Source organism: Dermochelys coriacea, chromosome 7, assembly GCF_009764565.3.
Source record: "Dermochelys coriacea isolate rDerCor1 chromosome 7, rDerCor1.pri.v4, whole genome shotgun sequence".
Taxonomy (NCBI): domain Eukaryota; kingdom Metazoa; phylum Chordata; order Testudines; family Dermochelyidae; genus Dermochelys; species Dermochelys coriacea.
The window spans coordinates 51,852,471-51,878,685 of record NC_050074.1 but is presented as its reverse complement, the minus strand read 5'-3'; the positions used below and the strand labels follow the sequence as shown (position 1 = coordinate 51,878,685).

The following is a 26,215-nucleotide window of genomic DNA, read 5'->3' as shown; positions in this document are numbered from 1 at the left end:
TATTAATCGCTGCTTAGGGCGGTGGCAGGGAGAGATGCTTCTCCCCCAGCCCCAGGCCTGCTGCAGCCAGGGAAGAGGCACCCCCCCAATCGCTGCTGACCCTGGTCCTGGGCCTGCCACGGCTGGGGGAGAAGCGCCCGTCCCTGCTGGCCGCAACCCAGCCCTGGGCCTGCCACCGCAAGGGGAGAGGTGCCCCTTCCCGCTGGCCCCAGCCCCGGGCCTGCCATGACTGGTGGAGAGGTGCCTATTCTCCCCAGCCCACGTGCTGCTGTGGGGAGAGAGCTCGGGAAAGTCCTCTTTCCCCACTGTGGCCCTAGGGCAGCCTGTCCTGCACCCCAAGCCCCTCATCCTTGTCCCCACCCCAAAGTCTGAAACCCCAGCCAGAGCCCCTACACTCTGAACCCCTCAGCCCCACACCCACCACATGAATTTTGTTATGTGCACCAGTATGGAGGTGATGTGTGACACATCATTCATTCTGCATGTGCATGGGGGAAAAATTGGAACACTGGCCACACTGGTGCTGCACTCCTCCAGATGTGTTGCTAGGACTACTGGGGTTCTTATGGGGTTCCCATGGTTCTTAGCAGTGCTGTAAGCTGAGATGCTCTGATAGTTTTGCAGTGAGTCATGGGAGAACTTGTCTGTCCTTGGCACATGAGGAATTGTGGGAAGGTATTGGAGTACTATTGGCATGAACCTGGTTCCGTACTGCAAACTGGGTGGGTTACAAGCCCAAGTGAAAGCAGCACCTGGGCTTTAGCCTATAGTCCTAGATGAGCTAGCTGGTCCAGGTTTCAGAGTAGCAGCCATGTTAGTCTCCGCAAAAAGAAAAGGAGTACTTGTGGCACCTTGGCGACTAACACATTTATTTGAGCATAAGCTTTCGCGAACTACAGCTCACTTAAGCTCTTCATATGTAGATCAGAGGTTTGTGTGTGTGTGAGAGCCAGGTTAACTTTGTAGTGAAGACATCTTAAAGCAGCCCAGGGATTCAGGCTGTGCCCCCAGGAGGGGGGGCAGTGCCACCAGGCAGGCTAGATGTGGTGAAGAATCACTCAGGTTCTCAGGGTTCTGGGTCAGGTGTCTGTGGCACTGCATGGAGTTCTGCACCATCACAATATTGTTCTTATGAAAACTCCCCCTGCCCCATTCCACGAAATGAATGGGAGAGACGCTGCTTTGGACTCCACTGCAGCAGTAGCTGTCTGACAGATGCAGAGCTGCAAAGTGGTGAGCGAAAGGGCTGTGCTAATGGAAAGGGCAAGTCTGCGTCAGATGTTGGTTTTAAACTTCTAAAAGGTTGGTATAAAGCTAGAGAACTAGACGTAGAAGAGTGCTGGAATTAGCTGTTAAAGGGAGCTGCAAAGCAGACTCCGAATGGGGCTTGTTCTTTGCACTCTCTGGTGGCTACAGAAAGCCTGAAAGGTATCTTCAGAAATGCTTTTTTCTGCTTGTGTTTTCCATAAGAAATTCCGTTCATGTCTAGCCTGGAAGACTCTGGGGCTGGAGAGCTAGTAAAATAAGTGTGTGAGACCGGAGAGTGAAAGTTGAGTCAGACTGTCAAACAGCTGTTCAGTTTACAGCAGCATTAATCTTCAGTAACTCTTTGTTAGAGTCTATCCCCAGCCCTCTGATTAAAGGGTGAGAGCTCCAAATACACCACCCAGACCCGCCCAGCCGTCCAGCCTGGGGGAGGGGCGGTGGTGGGGGAACCCTTGCAGACTGTCTTTCGGCCTTTTTTGCTGCTTTCCAATGGATAACCTCATCTAAAAAAAAAAAAAAAATCCTTCGAAGGTCACCTTTAAACTCAAGCCCAGGCAGCTGTGTAATGGAGGGTAGATGAGCTCCCCCTTCTGGGGCACTTACGGTGTAACAGCCTGCACTCCTGTTCCTATGAGGCACCCGCTGGCAGGTGGGCAGAACACTCCCCCCCCCTTTTTCTCCGGGGCCAGGGCAAGTTGGAGGTTGCTGGGCTTGGCTCTAAGACAGCTGTTTGATTGGCAAAGCAGGCCCAGTGGAGCATGGCAGTATTCTTTCCAGGGAATGGGAATCTCTGGTGTGGAGCAAGTTGCTGCTGGGTGCTGGCCAGAGGAGGGGAGTCCAGCAAGTGGTGGGCATTTCTGATGTGCAGCAAGGACTGAACGCAGGTGCTTTGTGGAGAAGATGCTCAAAGGCTGCGGAGTAGAACGGACTACAAGTGTGTGAACTGCAGAGTGCACCACAGTGCTGCGCTGTAGCTGCTGTGTGGACGCTGCTGGCATGAAGTGCAAAGCGCCTAGTTTGCTCTGCACACAAGACTGTGTTAATGTGAAATAGAATCATGGAAGCATAGGACTGGAAGGGACCTCGAGAGGTCATCTAGTCCAGTCCTCTGCACTCATGGCAGAACTAAGTTCATGTCAGCAGTGTCCAGTGCAGTTACATCACAGCACTTCAGTGCATGCTCCAGTTCGCACTCCTGTAGCCCACATGGGGAGCTATGTAGACAAGCCCTTAGCTTCCCAGTTGGAATGGGAAGAGCTTATGGCCCCTCCCTCCTAATTACATTGGTAACATTGGCACCAGGGTTTGCTTCCTCTTGCTGGGAACTGCCACTGTAACACCTGGGAGTGGCACCATGGGAACACATTGCTGCTGGATCTGGTGAGCCAAGTGCAGGGCACTTTCTGGTGCTGAAAAGTAAAGCCTATGGAGGGGCTGATGTTGAGAGTTCAGGGGCGCTGTGGGTTCCCAACATCTGCAGACCAGGCCCTGCTGGAGTCCGGCTAGGCACAGGGCACCTATTGGAGGGAACGTCCTTCACCCAGATGTGTCCTTTTTAGTATTCCTTGCTAAACAGGTTAGCAAAGTTTTACCCTGCAATGCCTGTCCCAGGCCAGGCCCCTGCCACATGCGAGCTGTCCCGTGAGCTTTATGCTGGTGGCATGGCACAAGCACTCTGTAGCACAATGGGACTGAATTCCATAGCACTGCTAACGGGGTCTGTCTGTGGCATCCCTCACATTCCCAGGCCCAAAGCCATGGCTCTGGAGAAAATCCTCTTCAGCATAACTTGCTTGATTTTGATGCTGGGTTCTTGTTGTGCTTGCTGGCTGCAGGGGCCTTGGCAGCACTCATTATGCCCTGCCCTGCCAATCTGTTGGAGAGAGGGCAGCTTGTAGCCAGCATCAGCAGCTCATCTGCAGCTGCCTGGCTGCTCCGGCTGCACTTCTGGTTCCCTGGTTCCCTGGTTCTACCTCTCTGACCCCCATTGCCTGGCACCATAGATCTGTGCAAGGAGCACACTGGGGCCCAAGAGGCAGCTGCAGGCAGGTCCCAGCCAGGCAGGGGGACAGGAAACAGGATGTGGGTAGCATGATACAGCACAGGTGAATTCCACAGCTGAAGTTGAATGCTGTGGCTGAGGAATTTGAGATCCATGGGGCCCTGACATAGAGGAACAAAGCAAATCATACCCTCTGAGTGTTATCTGTGGTGTCTTGGATACCATTATTGCTTCACACTCCATTCATGTTTTCAGGGTTACCTCAGCATTAAAATGCCTAGAGACACATTTTCTGAATGAGATTCTGGAGCACATGTCTGGTTTGGATTCATGGGCCCTTGGTGCTGATTTCCCAATCTGCCAGTGCACATCTCCCCTTCGCTGTGTTATCATAGTAAATAAGAGAAGCCCCTGGTCTGTTGCCTCCTCCTCCAAACATGGTCTCTGAGGTGGATGAACCACTAACCTCTTCTAGGCTGGTTAAACCCCAGTGGGGGCTGTCTCTTCTTTCAGGAATGGTGTGTCTCTGGGAACAGCTTTCGATAACATCACCAGGGGAGCTGGCATGGCGTACTTCCCCGCTATCAGCCTCTCCTTCAAAGAATCAGTCGCTTTTAACTTCGGCAGTCGCCCACTCCGATATCCTTTCACAATAAGCCTGAGGGAAGAACAACCCGGTACCTAGACCATTCTGGGCGAGGGGTGCTGAGTGCACAGGCCAAACTGTGCAATCCACGATCCTGTCCTTATTTGTCCTGCTCGGATGTGCTCTTCGCCATCCCTTGGGCCGGAAGCTAAGCAGGGAGGGCAATACGAAGTGCCTTCTCCTGTACTGGGGGTGTTCTACTTGCTCTGAAGTGAAGTGGGTCTAATGCTGCCTCAACTGTAGGCTGACTGCTCTTGAGTGCCAAGACCCCTTCACTGTATCTTACTCAAAGTGTAGAAGTCCCAAGGGGGCCAGGAGTGTGGGCCCCCTTTGCTACGGGCCCTTCCCATCCTCCCCTCCGGGCTGAGGGCAATCTAATGTATCTCCTGACATGGCAAAAGTGCCTCACGTGTTGGTGGGAGGGTTGGGAATGGCAGCCCATAGCTGCGTGACTCTTGGGCCTGATGATCCCAGAGGTACTTCAGGTTTCAGAGTAGCAGCCGAGTTAGACTGTATTCGCAAAAAGAAAAGGAGTACTTGTGGCACCTTAGAGACTAACAAATTTATTTGAGCATAAGCTTTCGTGAGCTACAGCTCACTTCATCGGATAAGCAAAGTCTGAAATACTTGTACTTCCTTGTGGCCTCTTGGAATATCTGTTTCCTGTAGGGTGACCAGATGTCCTGATTTTATAGGGACAGTCCCGATTTTTGGGTCTTTTTCTTATATAGGCTCCTATTACGCACCCACCCCCGTCCCGATTTTTCATACTTGCTGTCTGGTCACCCTAGTTCCCTGCTTGGCACACAGACTGGAAAGCATGGGGTGGCCTCAAGTTCTGACCAGGGAGTGTATGGACTGTATAATACAGCACATGCATGGCAGTCTCCTTGCAGAGCCAATGGTGCAGGTCTTCTGTTGCATTCTGGCTAGTAGACTTTTCTTAACACTCCAGCACTTATCCGGTGGAGGGATATCGCCCCCTGCAGGACCCGCCCAGTGTGGACCTGGTGAAGGCTCACAAGCTGTTGGGCTACCTGAAGAATGTTATTCACATTGGGATAGACGTGTTGGTAAGTTGGCATCATCGGGTTAGTGAGGCTAAGATCTAGGAAATTTGTGCTGCTGCCGCCTTCCCTCTGTCTGCCACTTTAAAAGCTCTTAAAACTCAGAGGATAGTTCCCTAGCTTCAGGGGTATGTGCTTGTGGGGGGCTCCTGCGACTTGGTGACTCCTAATTGCCTATCACTCAAGGGTTGCAATAAGTCACCTCTAGCTTGTTAAAATATTTTTTATTTGCAGTGGTGTTGTAGCCGTGTTGGTCCCAGGATATTAGAGAGACAAGGTGAGTGAGGTCATATCTTTTACTGGACCAGCTTCTGTTGGTGGAAGAGAGAAGTTTTAGAACTGCACAGAGGACTTCTTCAGGTCTGGGAAAGGTCCTCCGTGTCGTAGCTAAATACAAGGTGGAACGGATTAAATATAAGGGGTTAACACATTGCAAGAAACTACTTTAAATGAAGTGGGCAATTTAATACCTTTGCAGTATCAGAAGCAAGCTCCCCACAGACCAGGACCCACCATCTCAGAGGCACCAGACTCTGGCAGAACAACTGGATGCAAAACCTGCAGACATAGCTCCACTGTTAAGATGATCAGTACCCCCATAATACTTTTTAGGATCCATGGGTCCTACATACATCTATCACAACCTGGGGTATACCTTATCCCATGCATCAAATGCCCCTACAACACCTGTGTGGGCAAACTTGCACAGAAAAATGTTAAGACCAAAACACCCTTGCACTTGTGGGGAATGCCTTTCCCAAAGCGATCTCTCCATGTCTGACCTCTCAGTCCTCAACCTCAAAGGAAACCTGCACAACACCTTCAAAAAATGAGCCTGGGAACATAAGTTCATTACTCTGCTGGACTTGAAGTCCTGATCTACATGCAAAGTTGGATCTTTTAAGCTGCCTTGTGTTGATCTAGTTGTGCACGTGTCTACACTTAAGCATGTGTCCTACTGATGTAAGCGCCCTGTTACAGCAACACAGCACCACCACTTCCCCAAGGGGCACTGAGCCATGGTCGATGTATGGAGGTGGCTGCAGCATGAATGTAGACACTGCGTTACTTATGTGTACCCTAACAGTCCTCCAGCAGCTGTCCCACAATGCCAGATACTGACCGCTCTGATCACGATTGTGAACTCCACTGCCCAGGGGTCACAGAGACTGGAAGGCTCCCACCACTTCTTTAAAACCCTGTGAATTTTTGAAATGTCTTTTCTTGATTTGTCTGGCTTGACGAGCACACTGAGCAGCTCTCTATTGTGTGCAACTGCCTAGCTCACCATGCCGGTTACGTGCTCCAGACACTCTGGATTGGAGTAGACAGGAGCTATTGGATCTCCTGGGCCTGTGGGGAGAAGAGGCTCTGCAGGCACAGCTGTGGACCAGTAATAGAAACCTGGACATCCATGAGCAGATTATATGGAGGATGCAGCAGAAAGGGTATCACAGGGACCAGCACCATGCTGTGTGAAAGTGTAAGAACTGCAACAGGTGTATCGGGAGGAAAACAGTCAATCCATTGCCAAGCTGCAGATCTGCCTCTTTTACAAAGAGCTACATGCCATATTATGCGGAAACCCCATCACCACCCCACAGACTACCAGGGATACCTCCAAGGAGCCTGAGCCATAGGCCCCTGGCGTGAACAGTGAGGAGGTGGAGGAAGAAGAGGATGGAAAACATGCAACTGGGGGGTCCAGCTATGCCACGAGCCAAGACCTGTTTGAGATTCCACTGCAGTCCCAGCTTTTGAGTATGGGTGAGCCCGATGTAGGGGATGTAACCTCAGGTAAGTGTTGTGACAAAGTTCCTCCTCTACCTTGGTGCGTCTTGCACTTATTGGCGGATTTGCTCGCCTTGGAGCTTCACGGCAGCCCTTAGTTTGGCCGTTTTCATGAACCCACAGTCCAGGTCAACTCCTCCAGTGTCTGACCAGGAGTTGGGAGGTTTGGGGGGAACCCGGGCCCACCCTCTACGCCGGGTTCCAGCCCAGGGCCCTGTGGAATGCAGCTGTCTAGAGTGCCTCCTGGAACAGCTGTGCGACAGCTACAACTCCCTGGGCTACTTCCCCATGGCCTCCTCCCAACACCTTCTTTATTCTCACTATAGGACCTTCCTCCTGGTGTCTGATAATGCTTGTACTCCTCAGTCCTCCAACGGTATGCTCTCACTCTCAGCTCCTAGCACCTCTTGCTCCCAGTTCCTTACATGCACACCACAAATAGAAGTGAGCTCCTTTTTAAACCCAGGTGCCCTGCTTAGCCTGCCTTAATTGATTCTAACAGCTTCTTGATTGGCTGCAGGTGTTCTAATCAGCCTGTCTGTCTTAATTGTCTCCAGAAGGTTCCTGATTGTTCTGGAACCTTCCCTGTTACCTTACCCAGTGAAAAGGGACCTACTTAACCTGGGACTAATATATCTGCCTTCTATTACTCTCCTGTAGCCATCTGGCCCAACCCTGTCACATAGTGTAATTGTATTTCCCCTTACAATGGTATACCAATGTTGCTCCTATCTTAACCGGACACAACTATCAACTTTTCATTAATTTACTTGTACCAGAGGAGATCGTGGTGCAACAAAGAGGTAGCATTATTATCTGCTTTTCAGTGTCCTCTAGAGTTAAGCAAGGCAGGGGAGGTGGAGTGTAGGGGAAGGGCATGCAAAGCTGTCATGTACACAGGGATGTTCCTTGAATCTTCCTGAGAGATCTTGGTGAAACTTCCATGAAGGCTCTCTGCAATCCTATCCAAAAGGTTTCTAGGGATGATGGCCTTATTACTTCCTCCTCAGTGGGACACTTTCCCACTGCACTCAGCAATAACATCAGCAGGCACCATTGCAGTGCATAGGCTAGCAGCATACCACCACTTCCAAGAGCAGGAGACAGGTGGTGGTGGTCAGGGACTCCCTCCTAAGGGGACGGAGTCATCCATCTGCCGTCCAGACCGGGAAACTTGAAGTCTGCCGCTTGCCTGGAGCTAGAATTCAGGATGTGAGGGAGTGTCTGCCAGGACTGATCAACTCCTCGGACCGCTGCTCCTTCCTACTTCTCCATGTGGACACCAATGATACTGCCAAGAATGACCTTGAGTGGGTCACTGCAGACTATGTGGCTCTGGGACGAAGGATAAAGGAGTTTGAGGTGCAAGTCATTTCTCTTCCATCCTTGCTGTTGAAGGAAAAGACCAAGGTAGGGACCATCAAATTGTGGAAGTAAATACATGGTTACACAGGTGTTGTCAGAGAGAGAGCTTTAGATTCTTCGACCATGGCATGTTGTTCTAGGAAGTAGGATTGCTAGGAAGAGATGGCATCCATCTAATGAAGAGAGGGAAGAGCATCTTTGCAGGCAGGCTTGCTAGCCTGGTGAGGAGCGGTTTAAACTAGGTTTGCTGGGAGATGGAGACCTAAGCTCTCAGGTAAGTGGGGAAGTGGGATACTGGGAGGAAACACAAGAAGGAGGGTGCAACAGGGGAGGCCTCCTGATTCATATTGAGAAAGTAGGGCAATCAGCTAGTTATGTTAGGTCCCTGTACACGAATGCAAAAAGCCTGGGAAACAAGCAGGAAGAACTGGAAGTACTGGCACAGTCAAGGAACTATGATGTGACTGGAATAAGAGACTTGGTGGAGTAACTTGCATGACTGGAGCACTGTCATGGATGGGTCTAAACTGTTCAGGAAGGACAGGTAGAGGAGAGAAGGTAGAGGAGTTGCACTGTCTGTAAGAGAGCAGTATGATTGCTCAGAGCTCTAGTATGAAGCTGGAGAAAAGCCTGTTGAGAGTCTCTGGGTTAAGTTTTTAGAGGCGAGAGCAACAAGGATGATGTGGTGGTGGGCATCTGTTCTAGACCACCAGATCAGGAGGATGAGGTAGATGCGGCTTTCTTCAGACAATTAACAGAAGTTTCCAAATCACAGGCCCTGGTTCTCATGGGGGACTTCTATCACCCTGACATCTGCTGGGAGAGGAATACAGTAGTGCACAGACAATTCAGGAAGTTTTTGGACAGTGTTGGGGACAACTTTCTGGTACAAGTGCTAGAGGAACCAACTAGGGGCTGTGCTCCTCTTGACCTGCTGCTCTCACACAGGGAAGAATTGGTAGGGGAAGTAGAAGTGGCTGGCAACCTGGGCAGCAGTGACCATGAGATGGTTGAGTTCAGGATCCTGATAAAAGGAAGAAAGGAGAGCAGCAGAATACGGACCCTGGACTTCAGAAAAGCACACTGACTCCCTCAGGGAACAGATGGGCAGGATCCCCTGGGAGGCTAATATGTGGGGGCAAGGAATCCAGGAGAGATGGCTGTATTTTAAAGTAGTCTTATTGAGGGGGCAGGAACAAACCATCCTGATGTGCAGAAAGAATAGCAAATATGGCAGGTAACCAGCTTGGCTTAATAGAGAAATCTTCAGTGAGTTTAAACACAAAAAGGAATCTTACAAGAAGTGGAAACTTGGACAGATTACTGAGGAGGAGCATAAAAATATTGCTAGAGCATGCAGGGGTATAATCAGGAAGGCCAAAGCACAATTGGAGTTGCAGCTAGCAAGGGATGTGAAGGGTAACAAGAAGGGTTTCTACAGGTATGTTAGCAACACGAAAAAGGTCAGGGAAAGTGTGGGACCCTTAATGAATGGGGGAGGCAACCTAGTGACAGATGTGGAAAAAGCTGAGGTACTCAATGCTTTATTTGCCTTAGTCTTCACAGACCAGGTCAGCTACCAGGCTGCTGCACTGGGCAGCACAGTATGGGGAGGAGGTGAGCAGCCCTCGGTGAAAGAACAGGTTAAGGACTATTTAGAAAAGATGGACATGCACAAGTCCATGAGGCCAGATGCCATGCACCTGAGGGAGTTGGCTGATGTGATTGCAGAGCCATTGGCCGTTATCTTTGAAAACTCGTGGTGATCGGGGGAGGTCCTGGACTATTGGAAAAAGGCAAATATAGTGCCCATGTTTTAAAAAGGGGAGAAGAAAAATCTGGGGAACTACAGACTGGTCAGCCTCATCTCAGTCCCTGGAAAAATCATGGAGCAGGTCCTAAAGGAATCCATTTTGAAGCACTTGGAGGAGAGGAAAGTGATCAGGAACAGTCAACATGGATTCACCAAGGACAGGTCATGCCTGACCAACCTGATTGCCTTCTCTGATGAGATAACTGGCCCTGTGGATATGGGGAAAGTGATGGACACGATATACCTTGACTTTAGCAAAGCTTTTGATATGGTCTCCCACAGTATTCTTGCCAAGAAGTCAAAGAAGTATGGATGGGATGAATGGACTCTAAGGTGGATAGAAAGCTGCCTAGATCGTCAGGCTCAACGGGTAGTGATCAATGGCTTGATGTCTAGTTAGCAGTCGGTATCAAGCAGAGTGCCCCAGGGGTCAGTCCTGGGGCTGGTTTTGTTCAACATCTTCATTTAATGATCTGGATGATGGGATGGATGTCCTCCGCAAACTTGCTGAGGGTGTAATTAAGCTTTGGGGAAGAGGTAGATATGCTGGAGGGTAGGGATATGGTCCTGAGTGACCTAGACAAATTGGAGGATTGGGCCAAAAGAAATCTGATGAGGTTCAACATGGGCAAGTTCAGAGTCCTGCACTTAGGATGGAAGAATCCCATGCACTGCTACAGGCTGGGGACCAACTGATTAAGTGGCAGTTCTGCAGAAATGGACCTGGGGATTACAGTGGCCGAGAAGCTGGATATGAGTCAACAGTGTGCCCTTGTTACCAAGAAGGCTAACAGCATATTGGGCTGCATTAGTAGGATCATTGCCAGCAGATTGAGGGAAGTGATCATTCCCCTCTATTTGGCATTGGTGAGCCCATGTCTGGAGTATTGCGTCCAGTTTTGGGCCCCCTACTGCAGAAAGTATGTGGAAAAATTGGAGAGTCCAGCGGAGCGTAACGAAAATGATTAGGGGGCTGGAGCACGTAATTTATGAGGAGAGGCTGAGGGAACTGGGTTTATTTTGTCTGCAGAAGAGAAGAATGAGGGGAATTTGATAGCACCCTTCAACTATCTGAAAGGGGGTTCCAAAGAGGATGGAGCTAGGCTGTTCTCAGTGGTGGCAGATGACAGAACAAGGAGCAATGGTCTCAAGTTGCAGTGGGGGAGGTCTAGGTTGGATATCAGGGAAAACTATTTCACTAGGAGGGTGGTGAAGCACTGGAATGGGTACCTAGGGAGGTGGTAGAATCTCCATTCTTAAAGGTTTTTAAGGCCTGGCTTGACAAAGCCCTGGCTGGGATGATTTAGTTGGGTTGGTCCTGCTTTGAATAGGGGGTTGAACTAGATTACCTCCTGAGGTCTCTCCCAACCCTAATCTTGTGTGATTCTATCCTGGTCTGGGTGGCTTCGTGATGCCAACAGGAGCTGTGCTCTGTGTGCCTTTGTTAGCCTGAGGAGTGAGAGATCTGCTAAAATCACTATTGTGTCTGGAAAACTGCCAATATTCAATGCCATTGCCCTGTACTCGATTTCATGGAGCCAAGCAGTTTCCTCCGCATTTTGCTCACCCCTGGTGGGCCATACTCACCTTGTCTGGTGCTGAGTGTGGGGTCATGCACAAGCATTTCAAAGCAGAAAAGTCAGTAAGCACAAACGTGTCTTGTTTAAAGCTTTAGGGGAACAAGAGAAGGGAGTTCTGAATCTAACATTCACTTTCAGTTGGGACTATACCAACAGTGGTACTTGTGTTTCTTATCTGCCTCTGCTGCCGTTGTGGCCTTGCGGGTTTCGCACTCCACACCTGTGGGACACCTGTGCCAGTTGAGGGGAAAGGAGGATCCGGGATGGCATGTTCAGTGAGATCCTGCAAGCCATCGCTGCATCAGAGTGCGAGCACAGGACCTGGAGGGTGAACGCTGCAGACAGCCTGGAGAAGGAAAGAGAGGCCCAGGAGTCCCAGCAGGAAAAGGAGAGGGAGATGCACCAGGATGCAGTGGGCTTTTCTGGCAGCAAACACAGGTGCTGCAGACATTTGTGAACCTACAGGTTCATCAATCCAGGGCTCATCTCACTTTGCAGTCAATGGAGAACTCCACTGCAGCACCTCCTGACATCCCCCAATGTTCCACAAGGCATAAGGGGCTGCATCCATACCCTACCACGCCACCCTGAGGGGCATTAAGGACAACCTCAGTTTCATATGCACTGACTGTGAGAGCCTCGGTTGCTGTAGGTGTAGGTAAAATGGACATCTATGTTCTTTCCCCTTAAGTTTTGTTCCATTAATTTATTAAGTTTTTAGTGTATTTGCTTTTAAATGGTACAGATTTCTTTGCACTGGGTTTGTGACTGAATAAAATCCTGTCTGGAAAATAATTCATCTTCATTAGTTCACAACATATGCTTACAGCCTGCCTAGCAGTTCTGAAAGAACCTTGTTACTGTACAGTGGGACACAACTTGTCGGATCAGTGACAAATACTATAATAATCAAATGTGCAGCAAGTGCTGCAAAATTAATAAAATGTGCATGAAACAGCATACAATTCCTAAGAGACACCTAAACAGCAGGGCCAGGTAGCACTTTTCAATGCTCTCCAACCACTCCCTGTCATCCCATGGTGATATCCCATCAGTCAGTGCTCATTCCTTGGGCCCAGAAAGAGTACTCCTTCATCTGCGACTCCTCTGTGAACTCCACCTGCCACCTTGAATTGGCAATCCATCCTCCAAGAAATCAACATGTTCTCCACTGATTTTGTGGTTTTGTGGCTCTGGAAATGCCAGAAGATAGTGCATCCTGTACTTGCAATGCTTATGACAATAGTGCAGAGCTGGGTAGGCTCCACACTGCTGTCAGATGGTGGGCAGTGAGGAGGACTGCATAAATTCATGGGATTTTTAAAACAAATGCAAAAATTATGGGATATAGATGACATTATGTGGTGGAGACAGTTGCAAGCTGCAAAGTTAACCCCTTGTTCGCAGTCATCCCTGCATTTTCTGCCCCAGTGTGCATTGCCAAAACTTCCCAAAAGATACTGCTAGACAGTGGTGGATTGCACACTGGGATACCTGCCCATGGTGCATCACATTGTGCCTTGACACAACACTCCTGGTGAGTATGCTTAGGGCTGACACAAGGAACCAAGTATGCACACGCACAAACAATACGCTAACTGCGGTGGCTTTATGCCATTGTATCTCGTGTAGCATAGACATGGCCTAAAAATCATGGGCTCACCAGTGAGCCTGGCTTTATGGCTCATTACAACAGTTTGTAATCCTCCTTTGTCCCATGACTGCAAGGTTGTTAATTGCTCTGTTCATTTTAAATAGTTTCTTGCAGTGTGTTAATCTCTTATACTTTAACAATCTGTCCCAGCTTGTATTTAGTTGTGATACTCTGGTTACCTTTTCCAGACTTAAAGAAACTGTGTGAAGCTCAAAAGCTTGTCTCTCACCAACAAAATATTTCTTGTATCACAGCTTTCAGCAGCGAGTGTTCCCATCAATGCTATCCACTAAGGGAGACTAGAATTTATAGCTTGTGTGGTCATAACCACAGAATTTATTTTTGCAACTATTTGAAACTGTTTTGCATATTTAACTCTCACTCGATCCCAGGATCCAGATCCACTAATCCAATTTTTGACATGCCCCTCATGGCAGCAGTTTGGACATATCTTAGAGAATCTGTATTCTCATCTCTGGCATCCAGCATCAGGCAAAAGAGGGAGATGAAAATAACCATTGCTGAGAGTAACTAGAGATTGTTTCTTATGAGGCTGCCTCATCATTACCCAGGCTGAAAACACTTGCTTTATCACCTGGTGGGCGTGGCCTTCTGCTTTCCCGTGGAGGGCAGGACTTGGATCTAGCCCCGGTCATGATTGAAAGCACACCACAAATCTTTCCTATCTCACCTAGTTTAGAAACTTGCTCAGTTAGAACCTGTTGGGATAGGAAGTGCAGGCAAATTGGGGGAGTAGTAAATAATGAAGAGGACAGGTACGTCAGATTCACATGGTTTGATCTGTGCTCCAGCCTGGAGTGACGCTTTAATGTGCCAAACCTCAACAATCCACACAATTCAACAGGGGAGGTCCACAACTCTGAAACTGAGCTGTCTGCCCCCAGCAATACCAGTGCTCTCCGTAGGTATTTGCAGAGACATTAGACAACCTTTTCAAAAACAAGGTAACGTTTTAGTAGTCATCTGGCTTACAGAATATGAAAGTCCTGATGCCAGTAGAGGGAAACCAACGTTTGGACAGTCCATACGGCTGAAAGTCAGGGCTCTACCCAGTCAGGCTGCCCACAGAATGACTTTTGTCTGTCTTTGATTTCTGTTCTGTTTGTCATGTCACCCACACTCTCTAGGGCACCCTCATTTACCCTATTCCTAGGGCTCAAGGCATAACCCTCTTAATTAAGGCACCCACCCATACCCCGTGCCTAGGGCTCAGGATGTAACCTTCAGTGGGCTTATGGGACCTTTTTACCGGTGAAAGAGCCTTATAGAGTAATATCCTTAACCTCTATATATTAACAATCACCAGAACAGAATACACACGCTAAGAATACAATGCTCTTAATAAGGCAGATGAACTTTTCCTGGTGACCAGTCAGGATCAGGTCATCTGGGGACTCCAACTTCTGCGTGATATAGCTTGCAGGATGTTGGTAGCTCTGATCTTGGGCTGTGTCCTGGAGTTGGTTCCCAAGAACTTCCTTTTGGACCCAGTTTATATTGTGAAATTGAATCCTGCTTAGCTGTAGCTTAACCAATCATTTTACTTAAATATTACAAGATAATTTTTTGACCAATCCTAACATATTGCAAAATAATTCTTTTACCCAATCATACCCCACCATCTTAATTGATTTAAATTTTGTAAAATTAATTATGCAACAGACAGGAAAAAAAAATCAAAGAACCAGACAGAAACCTTACAGATAAACAATAGAGAAGTACGGACTATAAAGGCCAAACAATAAAAGTATAGATTTCATAATCGCAACTATCAAACAGTTTTCTTTAAGCATCTGAAGATCTGTTTCTTTATCTGGTGATGGTTGGTACTATTAGGACAGGATCGCCTTCTTAACAGCCCGATATTTCATTGTTTTAATGTAATTTAGATGAAATGTGAAGATGTGACTTTCTGCTTCTTGGCTCATGGCTGCTGCTCTCCTAATGTGGCTGCAGAAATAAGCCTCAAACCTTGCAGTTATTCCAGGTGAGAGCTATTTGTCTCTCCAAAGGCCAGCTTTTAACATAGCTCCCTGCCACCTTTCCCCATTGTTTTGCAACTCTCTGCTTTCCAGCAGAGAGGTGTGTGTGGAGGGGAAAATCTTCCTTCTGGTTGGTGGTTACTAGGTGTGAATGGCCTGGCCAGTGGCGTTCCCGTTTGTCTTTTGGACCCTCCATTGAGATGGGTCGCTTTCATACTGTCTTTAATGGCCCATTCATCCCACCCCAGACAGGTATTCCAAAAACCTCGTGTCTTCTACTTCATCCCAGGAGTATTTTAACCCATCTGCATCCACTGGGTAGCAAGCCCTAGTCAGGTAAGTCCCTGGCATGCACATCATCCATACAATGTTATGGACAATTCCCATTTTGTCGCAACAGGTCATTGACACAGATTCAACTGGGTGCAAGCAAACACTGTGTTCTGACCCAGCTAAGTGTAAAAGTATACAGCTGGGAGCCAAGAATGTAGGTCAGAAGGGGGAGTTTCTTGGTGTGCTCTGGCGTGATCAGTGCTGGATACAAGTGCTGCACTCTCTGCAAAGCAGGGGGAGGTCAAGCTTACAGGACAGGGGACTATTCAGGGAAGCAGTGATATTGCAAAAGATTGGGGGGTCATGGTGAATAATCAGCTGAACACGAGTTCCTAGTGTGATGCTGCGGCCAGAAGGGCTAATGTGATTCTTGGATGCATAAATGGGTGAATCCCCAGTAGGAGCAGAAAGGTTATTTTATCTCTGGATTTGGCACTGGTGTGACCACTGTGGGAATCCTGTGTCCAGTTCTGGTGTCCACAATTCAAGAAGGATGTTGATAAATTGGAGAGGGGTCGGAGAAGAGCCCCAAGAATGATTAAAGGATTGGAAAACCTGCCTTATAGTGAGACTCAAATAGCTTGGTCCATTCAGACTTGATTACAGGGTATAAGTACCAGCTGGAGAGCAAATATTGGGTAATGGATTCCTCAATCTTGCAGAAAAAGGTCTAACATGAGCCAATGGCTGGAAGCTGAAGCTAGAGAAATTCAGACTGGAAGTAAGGTGTAAACTTTAACAGCGAGGGTAACCAATCATTGGAACAACGTACCAAGGGTTGTGGTGGATTTTCCATCACTGACAATTTTACAATCTAGGCTAGATAGTTTTCTAAAAGCTCTGCTCTAGGAATTATTGTGGGGCAGGTCTTTGGCCTGGGTTACACAGGAGATCAGACTAGATGAGCACAGTGGTCCCTTCTGGCCTTGGAATCTCTGGATCTGTGGGTGCTCAACTCACTCTGCATCTTGGGTACTCTTGGTTTCTGTAGTGACTGTGCCTTATGGTATCTAAGATCATTCTGCCCTGCAATAGGGAGAAGGAAAAGAGCACTAATCATATTCTAAACCCTTCTCTAAACTGCTCTGTGAAATGTGCAGCTTAACCAGGGCATGTGCTGGTGTGTGTTAAGTTCTAGTTCACCCCCGCACATGGTGGCTTAGCCCCCCCATCCTTGTTCACCGCAATGCATGGTGGCTTAGCTCATCTCCCATTTCCGACTATCCTAGTTCATTCCAAAGCATGGCAGCCTAGCCCATCTCCCCTCCCTTCTCCTGCCCCCGCTTCTGTCAACCTAAATCACTCCAGCCTGGGGCGGTCTAACCCATCCCCCCTGCAGTCCTAGTTCAGCCAGGCAGTTTGGCAGCAGGTTGGCTCTCGGGTGGTTAGGGCATGCACTACGGCTCCTTCAGTGATTTTTCCCAAAGGGCTGTTAGGTTGTGACTTCTCACATGATTTCCTGGAGCTCTGCAATGCCTTTCACCATTTCTCAGCATGTTGCGGCAGGGAGCTGTCAGGTTCTGTGGGAGAGCTAGACAGAGAAGCATTGCAGCTGAGCGATAGTGTGGCCAGGGGCCACAACTGAAAGTGTCATTAATGCAGTTCAGCCAGGCTGATGCAGGAGCACTGACTACAGATATGCTGCTCTCTACTATAGGTAGGGCCCTACCAAATTCGCGGTCCGTTTTGGTAAATTTCACTGTCATAGCATTTAAAAATCTTGAATTTCATGGTTTCAGATATTTGAATCTTAAATTTCAGTGCTGTAACAAGCCATAATACGTATTTAAAAATGGCAAAATATACATGTGGAAAGCCCCTTTGTCAGCATTTCTCAAACTGGAGGTCTTGACCTAAAAGGGGATTGTAAGGTTATTGGGGGACGGGGAAGGGGTTTGCGTTATTGCTATCTTTACTTCTCTGCTGCAGTCAGAGCTGGGTGGCCGGGGCGGGGCGGCTGCTGACCTGGCACCCAGCTCTGAAGGCAGTGCTGCCGCGGTATCGGCAACAGCACACAAGTAAGGCTGGGAATACCATGCCACCCTTACTTCATCGCTGCTGCTGGCAGTGGTCAGAGGAATGACGCCTCTGCTACTCCATAAACCGCTGCTTTTTTTAACCCTACTGTTGACAAGCTAACTGAAACAGAAGCATGCTATTTGCGACCAAACTAACTATTACTTAGAATTGACTACCAACTGCTGGTCTAATGACTAAGTAACAAGATTACTAGGGAGCGACACAGTTGTTCCCACTTCCTGCCTGAGATGGTTAGAAGGAACCGAGTGGCAACTGGGGTTGCTGTGCCCTTAATGACCTCAGGGGAGTGGGGATGAGGCCATGCAGGGTGTGTATACCACCCTCCTGGGACACTGCTGGTGAAAACATTCTGAGCTTCTGTGCTGGGCACATGGACACTGTGAGTGGGATTCACACATGCAGTAACTCAAAGAGCTGAGCATATCCCATGGCATGGCAGGAAAGGCTAGTGCTCTCTCATCACCACCCCTGTAAATTCTTGTGCCCTCTCTTGTCCTAGCATCTGAGATGTAATGAACTCATATACATCCCTTTGCCTGTATTCCACCCACTGCCTCCTGATTAGTCCCTTCCCCAACAGCTGAGTGACAGAGTGCAACAAACATAACTGTGAGCCTGGCGCCCAGCTATACCAGGCAGCACCTAGAGATGCAGCCGCTGAGCCAGTACTGCCTGGTGGGATCTGAGCACTCCTGGCATCCCCACAGCTGTCTTTTTTTTTTTTTTTTTAAACAAATTCATTCCGGTGCTGGGAGTTGAGCCTCAGGTCTGCAGGCCTCTCTCGCCTCATTTGAACATGGATGGTGGGAGAGAAGGGAAAATGCGCTTCAGGGGGAGGGGGGCATGGAGAAAATGAATGGGGTGGGGATTTCATATAGCAGCGCAGTAACATGCCTTTCAGTTTCTAGCCACGTGCACCGTCAGACAGTTCTGGGGATGCAGGTTTATGGAAGTGGGTTTGCCTGACCTCTGGTGTCGGGCCTGGCTGAGCTAGAGCTCCCTCCCCCGAAAAGGCTGTTTCAGGCATGGTGGCATTTGGGATGCTGAGTTCTATGATGGCGTCCCTGCTGAAAGCCTTCTTGTGGGGCGGGGAGATGTGCATGCCTTTGGGCATCCTTCAGGGTCATCTCCTGTACTGCTGTCCTCCCTGCAGAGGCAGGGAGTGCTGCCCTCTCTCTCTCCAGCATGCATGCGTCTGATGATGGAGCTGCAGGCGGGATTGGGGTTGCTCAGAGCCTTATATCTCCTGGGATTGGTGTTGCAGGAGGGGAAGTTGGTGGAGAAGGACACATCGATGTGGCAGCTGCAAGGAGAGCCCACAGTCCTGATCACCCTGGCACACATCTTTAATCACTTTGCTCCTCTCATGGTGAGTGCTGGACGTGCATGTGCTCCCCCACAGTGCTTGCAGGGAGGGGGACCCACAACTCCTCCTTGGTTTTCACAGCTGCCTGCTCAGGCAGAAGGGGTGACACGCTCTGGTATTGGAGACTTCACAAGCCTAGAGTTGTCAGGTAGTCCCAAGTCGCAAATAGCCCCTCTCCCATGGGGTGGCAGCTCCGCTTGCAGCCTGACTGAGGGAGTGATGTTGCAGAGCAAGTGCGGAGGCTTTGTTTACACCAGGGTGTGTACTTTCTGTTTGGTCAGTGAACTGCAGAGTGGTGGTGGTAGGGGTGAGATTGGCGCTGCATAGCAGGGGGTTAGTGGGCTGCAGGACACACTCTTTTGGAACCCTTTGTACCCTGAGTTTGGCAGTCAGGCTCTTCATGGACTATGCTTTCTTGCTTTCACATCTACTGTGGCCCATTTTTGCCTGGCACTTGTCAGAAACGGTACGGTTTCTGTGTACTCCTGGAGTGGACTGGGCTGTTCCTAGCACCGAGCCGGGCATTGCTGCCAGACGTGTTATCTTCAGCCTGCAGTAACAGGAACGTCCCATGGGTAGCAGTAAGTCACCGTTCCCACCTGACACTGGCTCCCAGCAAGTCTACAGCTTTCCACCTGGGCTTAGACCCTCCGTGTAGTGCTGAGAACCCATTCTCTGCTGCTGTGTGGTGCTGCTGTTGGCTAGACTTGCTGACCACAGTCTTTCTCTTTGCAGTGCAAAGTGTACCTGGTAGATGATGTGCTCATGAACTTCCTGCTGAGCATTCTGGAGCAGGGAGGGGCTGTGGAAGCACATCCTCTCATCCAGCAGCTACTGGATCTCATGTGGCTTCTCATGGAGGTGAGTTGCTCAGGCATTTCCCCCTCTTTCACTCTGCATCCCCTTGGTTCTCTCTGACAATGGGCAGGTGTCAGAATCTCGGTTGGGTGCACCGTGGAGTGGCATGGTTTAACAGCTGAGTTGGTTTCCATCCGATGAAGTGAGCTGTAGCTCACGAAAGCTTATGCTCAAATAAATTTGTTAGTCTCTAAGGTGCCACAAGTACTCGTTTTCTTTTTTCCGAATACAGACTAACACGGCTGCTACTCTGAAACCTTTTCTTGCCACCATCTCCCAAAGCAGCTTTGCCTGCCAGCTGCACTCCTTTAAGAATGCAGTACCAGCATCTCGTGCCCTGGCATTGGCTACAGTGACTTCAGGGAGGGGGCTGGGAAGAACTAGATTTATAATTAGTAATTGCTGGTCATAGTGAGCTTCTGCTCCCACCCAGAACCCAGTAACCAGGTCCTTTCAGTGTTAACAACTGTCCCTTGTGGAGAGGGAAAGGCCGAGCTGCTACTGGGGAGCTGGGAAGAGAGGAAAAAGGAGTTTGGTATTCCTCATCTCTGAAAAGCGATTTTTGAATCAGACTTTTCTAGCTTCCCTAACTGTAAATAAACTCTGATGTTAAGTTATTTAACTTCCTGCTTGTGTTACAGTAAAACTCTTACTCTTGATTAAAACTCTGAAAATAACCACTATTTAGTAATACTTTTGTAATTATAAAGTTCTCTTCAGTGGAGCAGCCAGGGGCTACCTGGGAAATGTTAGAGACCATGACATTGTATTGGCTGCAGTGGCAACTAGTGTCGCACCATTGCTCTCTTAGTAGGGTTAATGAAATACAACCCATCCTCTGCCCCAGGCTCAGCGAGGCCAGGAGGTTGTGCCCCTTCCTAGGAAGTGTCAGAGCTGGGCTTTGGTAAGCATCTCCTGGGAATCCCCTTCTGCGAGTACTGTGGTGGGTCTAAACCCAGAACTGGTAGAAGCAGCCTGGCGGCTGATATAACTGCTCCAGGAGCTGTAGGGAAGAGCATCTTTTGGGTAGCTGGGTCCAGGCTTACAGGAGTTCCAGGGTATTGCCCTCCCCTGTGGTTGCACCTGGCTAACAGATGGCTGCTACTAGCCCTCAGCACCATGGGTCAGATGCTGCAGTGAAATCTCCCCAAGCGTGTTCCGGAGACTTGCTGGTCCGTAGCTCAGATGACAGATTGTCCCCTGCCTCCCTCTCTCTCATTGCTGTCCTCCAGGAATGAAATCAGAATCCCTGGCAGGTTGAAGGCCTGAGAGGTATCTAGAGAAGCAGGTTCTCCTTTCAGTCTGGTATAGACCTGGGGAGCTGCATTGGCTTTCTGGGCTCTACGCCAACAGAACCTGGGCCGCATTTTCTCTAGGAGATGGCTTGTCTCAATGCTCACTCTGGTGATTGGTATTTGACAGCTGTTGCTCTCTACTGCTGTAGAGGCAGAGTGCCGGACTGCAGCAGTGGCAAGTGGTGGGGGGCCTCTTGCGGTCCTGATGGGTCATTTCTGAAATGAACAGACACCTTCCAGCCCTCTCCACGTCCCCCCAGATGTCGATTTCTGTTGAGTGTTTCTCTTTCTCTTACTCTTAGGATTATGAGGTGCATGAATGCCTCAAGCAGCTGCTGATGTCCCTGCTGCGGGCTTACAGATTCTCTCCCATCATCCCAGACCTGGGCTTACAGGTGAGTGGTACCTGAGAGTGCCTGAGAACAATGACTAGCCAAGGATTCATCCTGCCCTGGCTTCAGGTGTCCCAACGCAGGAGTAGTCTGGAGTCACAGACAGATTTCTGCACCAGAAAGGACCACTGTCCTCATCTAGGCTGACTTCCTGTATAACATGGGCCAGAGACCTGCCCCAAAATAACACTTAATGCAGGTCTTTCAGAAAAACATCTAAACCATTTGAGTGATGGTTCTTACTGTACTCCATTGAGGGTAATACGTGTGCGCCCAGAGCCAGAACTTTTCAAAGTGGTAGTGTCTGTCAGTTCACGCATGAGCCTCTGTGTTGCCTTGTGATTTTTCCCAAGGCAATAAAGGGCGGGGTGGACTGACTGCATCTTCAGGTTCTTCTTACTGCCGCATAGTCTGAGTTGGAGTTTCTGCTGTCTTCTCATCCTTGGTGATGCATTTCCTTGAAAATTGTTTTTATTCTTTATTTAGGAATTTTAAGGTTGTGATCAATATCCTATACAGCAAACAGGGAAAGATTAAGAATGAGCTCTCAAAACTGGTTTCAGAGTAGCAGCCGTGTTAGTCTGTATTTGCAAAAAGAAAAGGAGTACTTGTGGCACCTTAGAGACTAACAAATTTATTTGAGGATAAGCTTTCGTGAGCTACAGCTCACTTCATCGGATGCAAGGATTCATCCTGCCCTGGCTTCAGGTGTCCCAACACAGGAGTAGTCTGGGACAGATTTCTGCACCAGAAGGGACCAGTGTGCTCATCTAGGCTGACTTCCTGTATAACATGGGCCAGAGACCCAAAACTGGATACTCTCATAAAAAAACCAACCTTCCTCACAAACTTCCTCGTGGCTGGACTTTACAAAAACTAGACAAGTCATTTACAACACACACTTTGCTTCTCTACAAAAGAAAAAGGACCCAAAACTAACTAAACTACTACATGCCACAAGGGGCCACAACAGTGGCTCCCTTAACCCACCCAGCAATAATGTTAATCTATCTAGCTATACTCCTAGGACAGATTCTTCAGATGGACTATCTCGGGGCCTCTCCTTCTGCCTCTCCACCCCCACAAACATGATACAGTTCTGTGGAGACGTAGAATCCTGTTTTCGACGTTTCCGACTCAAGGTATATTTCCAACACATCTCTGAACAACATCCTAACCCACAGAGACCTTCTTACCAACACTACAAAAAGAAGGATTCTGGTTGGACTCCTACTGAAGGTCGAAACAACAGACTGGACTTCTACATAGAGTGCTTCCGCCAACGTGCATGGGCTGAAATTGTGGAAAAGCAGCATCACTTGCCCCGTTCACCTGCTCATCTACCAATGTGATATATGCCCTCATGTGCCAGCAATGCCCCTCTGCCATGTACATTGGCCAAACTGGACAGTCTCTATGTAAAAGAATAAATGGACACAAATCGGATGTCAAGAATTATAACATTCAAAAACCAGTCGGAGAACACTTCATACTCTCTGGTCACTCGATTACAGACCTAAAAGTGGCAATTCTTCAACAAAAAACCTTCAAAAACAGACTCCAGTGAGAGACTGATAAATTGGAATTAATTTGCAAACTGGACACCATTAATTTAGGCTTGAATAAAGACTGGGAGTGGATGTGTCATTACACAAAGTAAAACTATTTCCCCATGTTTATTCCCCCCGCCCCCCACTGTTCCTCAGATGTTCTTGACAACTGCTGGAAATGGCCCACCTTGATTACTACTACAAAAGGTGTTTTTTTTTTTTTTTCTCTCCTGCTGGTAATAGCTCACCTTGCCTGATCACTCTCATTACAGTGTTTATGGTAACATCCATTGTTTCATGTTCTCTGTGTATATAAAATCTCCCCACTGTATTTTCCACTGCATGCATCCGATGAAGTGAGCTGTAGCTCACGAAAGCTTATGCTCAAATAAATTTGTTAGTCTCTAAGGTGCCACAAGTAGTCCTTTTCTTTTTGTGGATACAGACTAACACGGGTGCTACTCTGAAACCTGTAGTAGTTTTGTTTTGTAGGGCTAAGGATAGGGGATGCCGCTTCAGCGGTTTTCTGCCCATTCCTGCGGACCCCCCTGCCCCCAGCAACTGTATCTGGGTACTGAACGAAGTCAGGATCTTCCATGGGGGTTTTCGGTAGTTATTTTCTTTTGGGATGCCACTTTGGACTCTGCTGCCAAACGATCCTCCCCACCCAGCACTCGGGTCTGGGTATTGGATTATGATTGAGAGGCCATGATTCAAAGTCTGCACTTCCTACCCTTGTTTGTTCTCCCTGAATGATGAACACCAACACTGTCTGTACTGTTTGGGGGACGCCCGCACCATGGCCAGATGTAGGATTGGTCTCTCCTTCCCTGCCGCACATGGGAAGGCAGAGCCCTCCGCCTTAAGCACCTCATGGAGGTTGCCACAGGGCCGCAGTTGGATCCTGGCTGGGGAACAAGCCCCCCAACACCCCTCCCCCTGTCATACACCAGCCTGAATAATCCATGAGTGTACTTCTTACCATGGTGCCCCAATCCAACGTCACTGGTACCAATATTACTGACTCCGCAGTAGGGCCTAGCCATGAATCACAGAAGCATGCACATAAGCATGGCAGTAAATCTCCCTCCAGATCTAAAAGAGAGACTGCCATCCATGAGTTCCGGCTAAGGGGGAGCACTGTGCTCCAAGACCCACAAGACCGACCAAAGACTGCATTGTTCACCAGATCCACCAGTACCGGTTACAGACCGCCCCACACCCTGGCATCGGTTCCAGTGATGCTTGTCCTGGGACAGGGCCTGTTACCAGCTCCAGTCCCATCCATAGACCTGGTACTCCTGACTCTGGGGAGACTTGGAGATGCTTCCGGGCCTCATGAACTGTTCACCCTGGAAAGGATGACATCTCTACACTCTCTGGTATTCTACCAAGGGAGCTCCGTCCTGTGCATCGGATCTGCCACTTTCTGGCAGTGTTCATGTAACACTCCCCATTCTGTCGGCTCCATTGGTACTGCTATTGGTGCGAGATTCTGGTTCTTCCTCAGAGTCTGAGGATCTGGACATTACACATGGACTGCTGCTTCTGTTCCGAAAGCATGACTATCAGATGGTTTCAACATGTAGCCTTTTATGTTGTTTAAAGTAAATTTAGTGATGTATGACACCACTGTCGGTTCTGTTCTGGTGGCTCAAGTTCAACAGAGTTACCTCTCCCACTTGTTTTAGATCTAGAGCTTCTAGGAATGTATGAAGACCAAGGAAAGTAACCCATACAGTTACAAGAACAATGTCCAATATCTTTTATCAATTTCCAGCAAAGTTATGACTATCCAAGCATATATAGATCCTAAATATATCCATGCACAAATTATAGCTACAGTCGTACTCACATCCTCCTAGACAGTGTTAGGGTCTGGTGGGTTTCTCATTGATTGAGCATCAGTAGAGGGATGGTTCCTCCTGGAGTTTTCCCATAGGGAGCTCAATTTTTTCCAGTCTGGACACCCTCTTTTATGATGTGATTCTGACTATATCTCATACCCTGCGCATGTGCTTGAAATTGTCAGCCCTCTTTTTCCTTATTTATATTGTATCCCCCTCAGAATATTGTACCACATTTTCTGTAGGTTGTATATAGTTCCCTTTATTCTTATTAACATTGAGGCACAATCTGTATCCTGTGATTAAGGGAAAAAATGTGCCTCTTGAGCATTTTGAGATCTAAAATTACGCCTAAGGCTAATTTTTCGCAATATCACCTCTTGGCACATCTATTCCTGTAATCTTATGGCATCGGATTACCCTTTGGTCACTATGTCAAGCATTTCTTAACTCTAAGGCCTAAAATGGCTATGCTAAAATCTTACAGGCCTCTGCCTGTAGGCCTTGCATTTCAGCCCTCCTTACTTAGATACCTAATACATATTTATCCCTTCTAACTACTGATCAATCTTATACTTCTATAATCCTAATATCACATAGCACACAATCAAATAAAATCATTGGCTACAGATGGCACTGTGACAATTCCCTCGCTTACCTCAGACCAGGAGCCACTGGTACCTGACTCCCTGATGGTGCAGTGGTGGTTCCCAGGATTAATCAGGTAGGCCATATTGGGGCTTGTGGCTCCAATATTTGCCTTAGGAACTGTCTTGTTTGGCTTGGGAAGATTCTCCTGTATCACCATAGACACATAAAAGATTAGGGTTGTAAGAGACTTCAGGAGGTCATCTAGTCCAACCCCCTCAAAGCAGGACCAACACCAACTAAATCATCCCAGCCAGGGCTTTGTCAAGCTGGGCCTTAAAAACCTCTAAGGATGCAGATTCTACCATCTCCCTAGGTAACCCATTCCATCCTGTCCTTCATTGAGTAGAAGGAGGAGAGGGTGTTTTGCCTGCCAGGGCTGTGCTGCTTCTTTCTCTGGACAGGGGCTTGTCCATGCTTGCTGTTGGCTGAATGCGCCTATGGAGTGGCCCAAGCATGGATATGGCTATGAGCACAGGATCATGCTAAATTCCAAGTGTGATGTTGCACTCCATATATTGTATGGAAATATGTGAATATGATGTAACTGGAATATGCTTTATGCAAAAGATCTCTTGTAAGGTATCATAACAAAGGTTATAAACTACTGAATATATTCCTCCTATTTGTATGCATGTATCATTCTTGTATCTGAAGCTAGAAATATGAAGTATAACTGAGGTCCTATTGTAATTATGC

General features: G+C 48.4%; 1 protein-coding gene across 6 annotated transcripts in view; it reads left to right on the top strand.

The window, feature by feature from the left end:
- RNF123 (ring finger protein 123) overlaps nucleotides 1–26,215 on the top strand; it is a 145,889-nt gene that overhangs the window by 24,906 nt on the left and 94,768 nt on the right. For 4 of the 6 annotated variants that reach the window (XM_038408374.2, XM_038408371.2, XM_043518399.1 and 1 more), the window contains exons 10-14: nucleotides 3,782–3,907; nucleotides 4,873–4,987; nucleotides 18,825–18,929; nucleotides 19,662–19,787; nucleotides 21,382–21,474. In XM_038408374.2, the coding sequence (XP_038264302.1) occupies nucleotides 3,782–3,907; nucleotides 4,873–4,987; nucleotides 18,825–18,929; nucleotides 19,662–19,787; nucleotides 21,382–21,474 (565 nt within the window). Of the gene's footprint in view, nucleotides 1–3,781; nucleotides 3,908–4,872; nucleotides 4,988–18,713; nucleotides 18,930–19,661; nucleotides 19,788–21,381; nucleotides 21,475–26,215 lie in introns of all 6 variants that reach the window. The other 2 variants (XM_043518397.1, XM_043518395.1) reach the window with 1 other exon arrangement.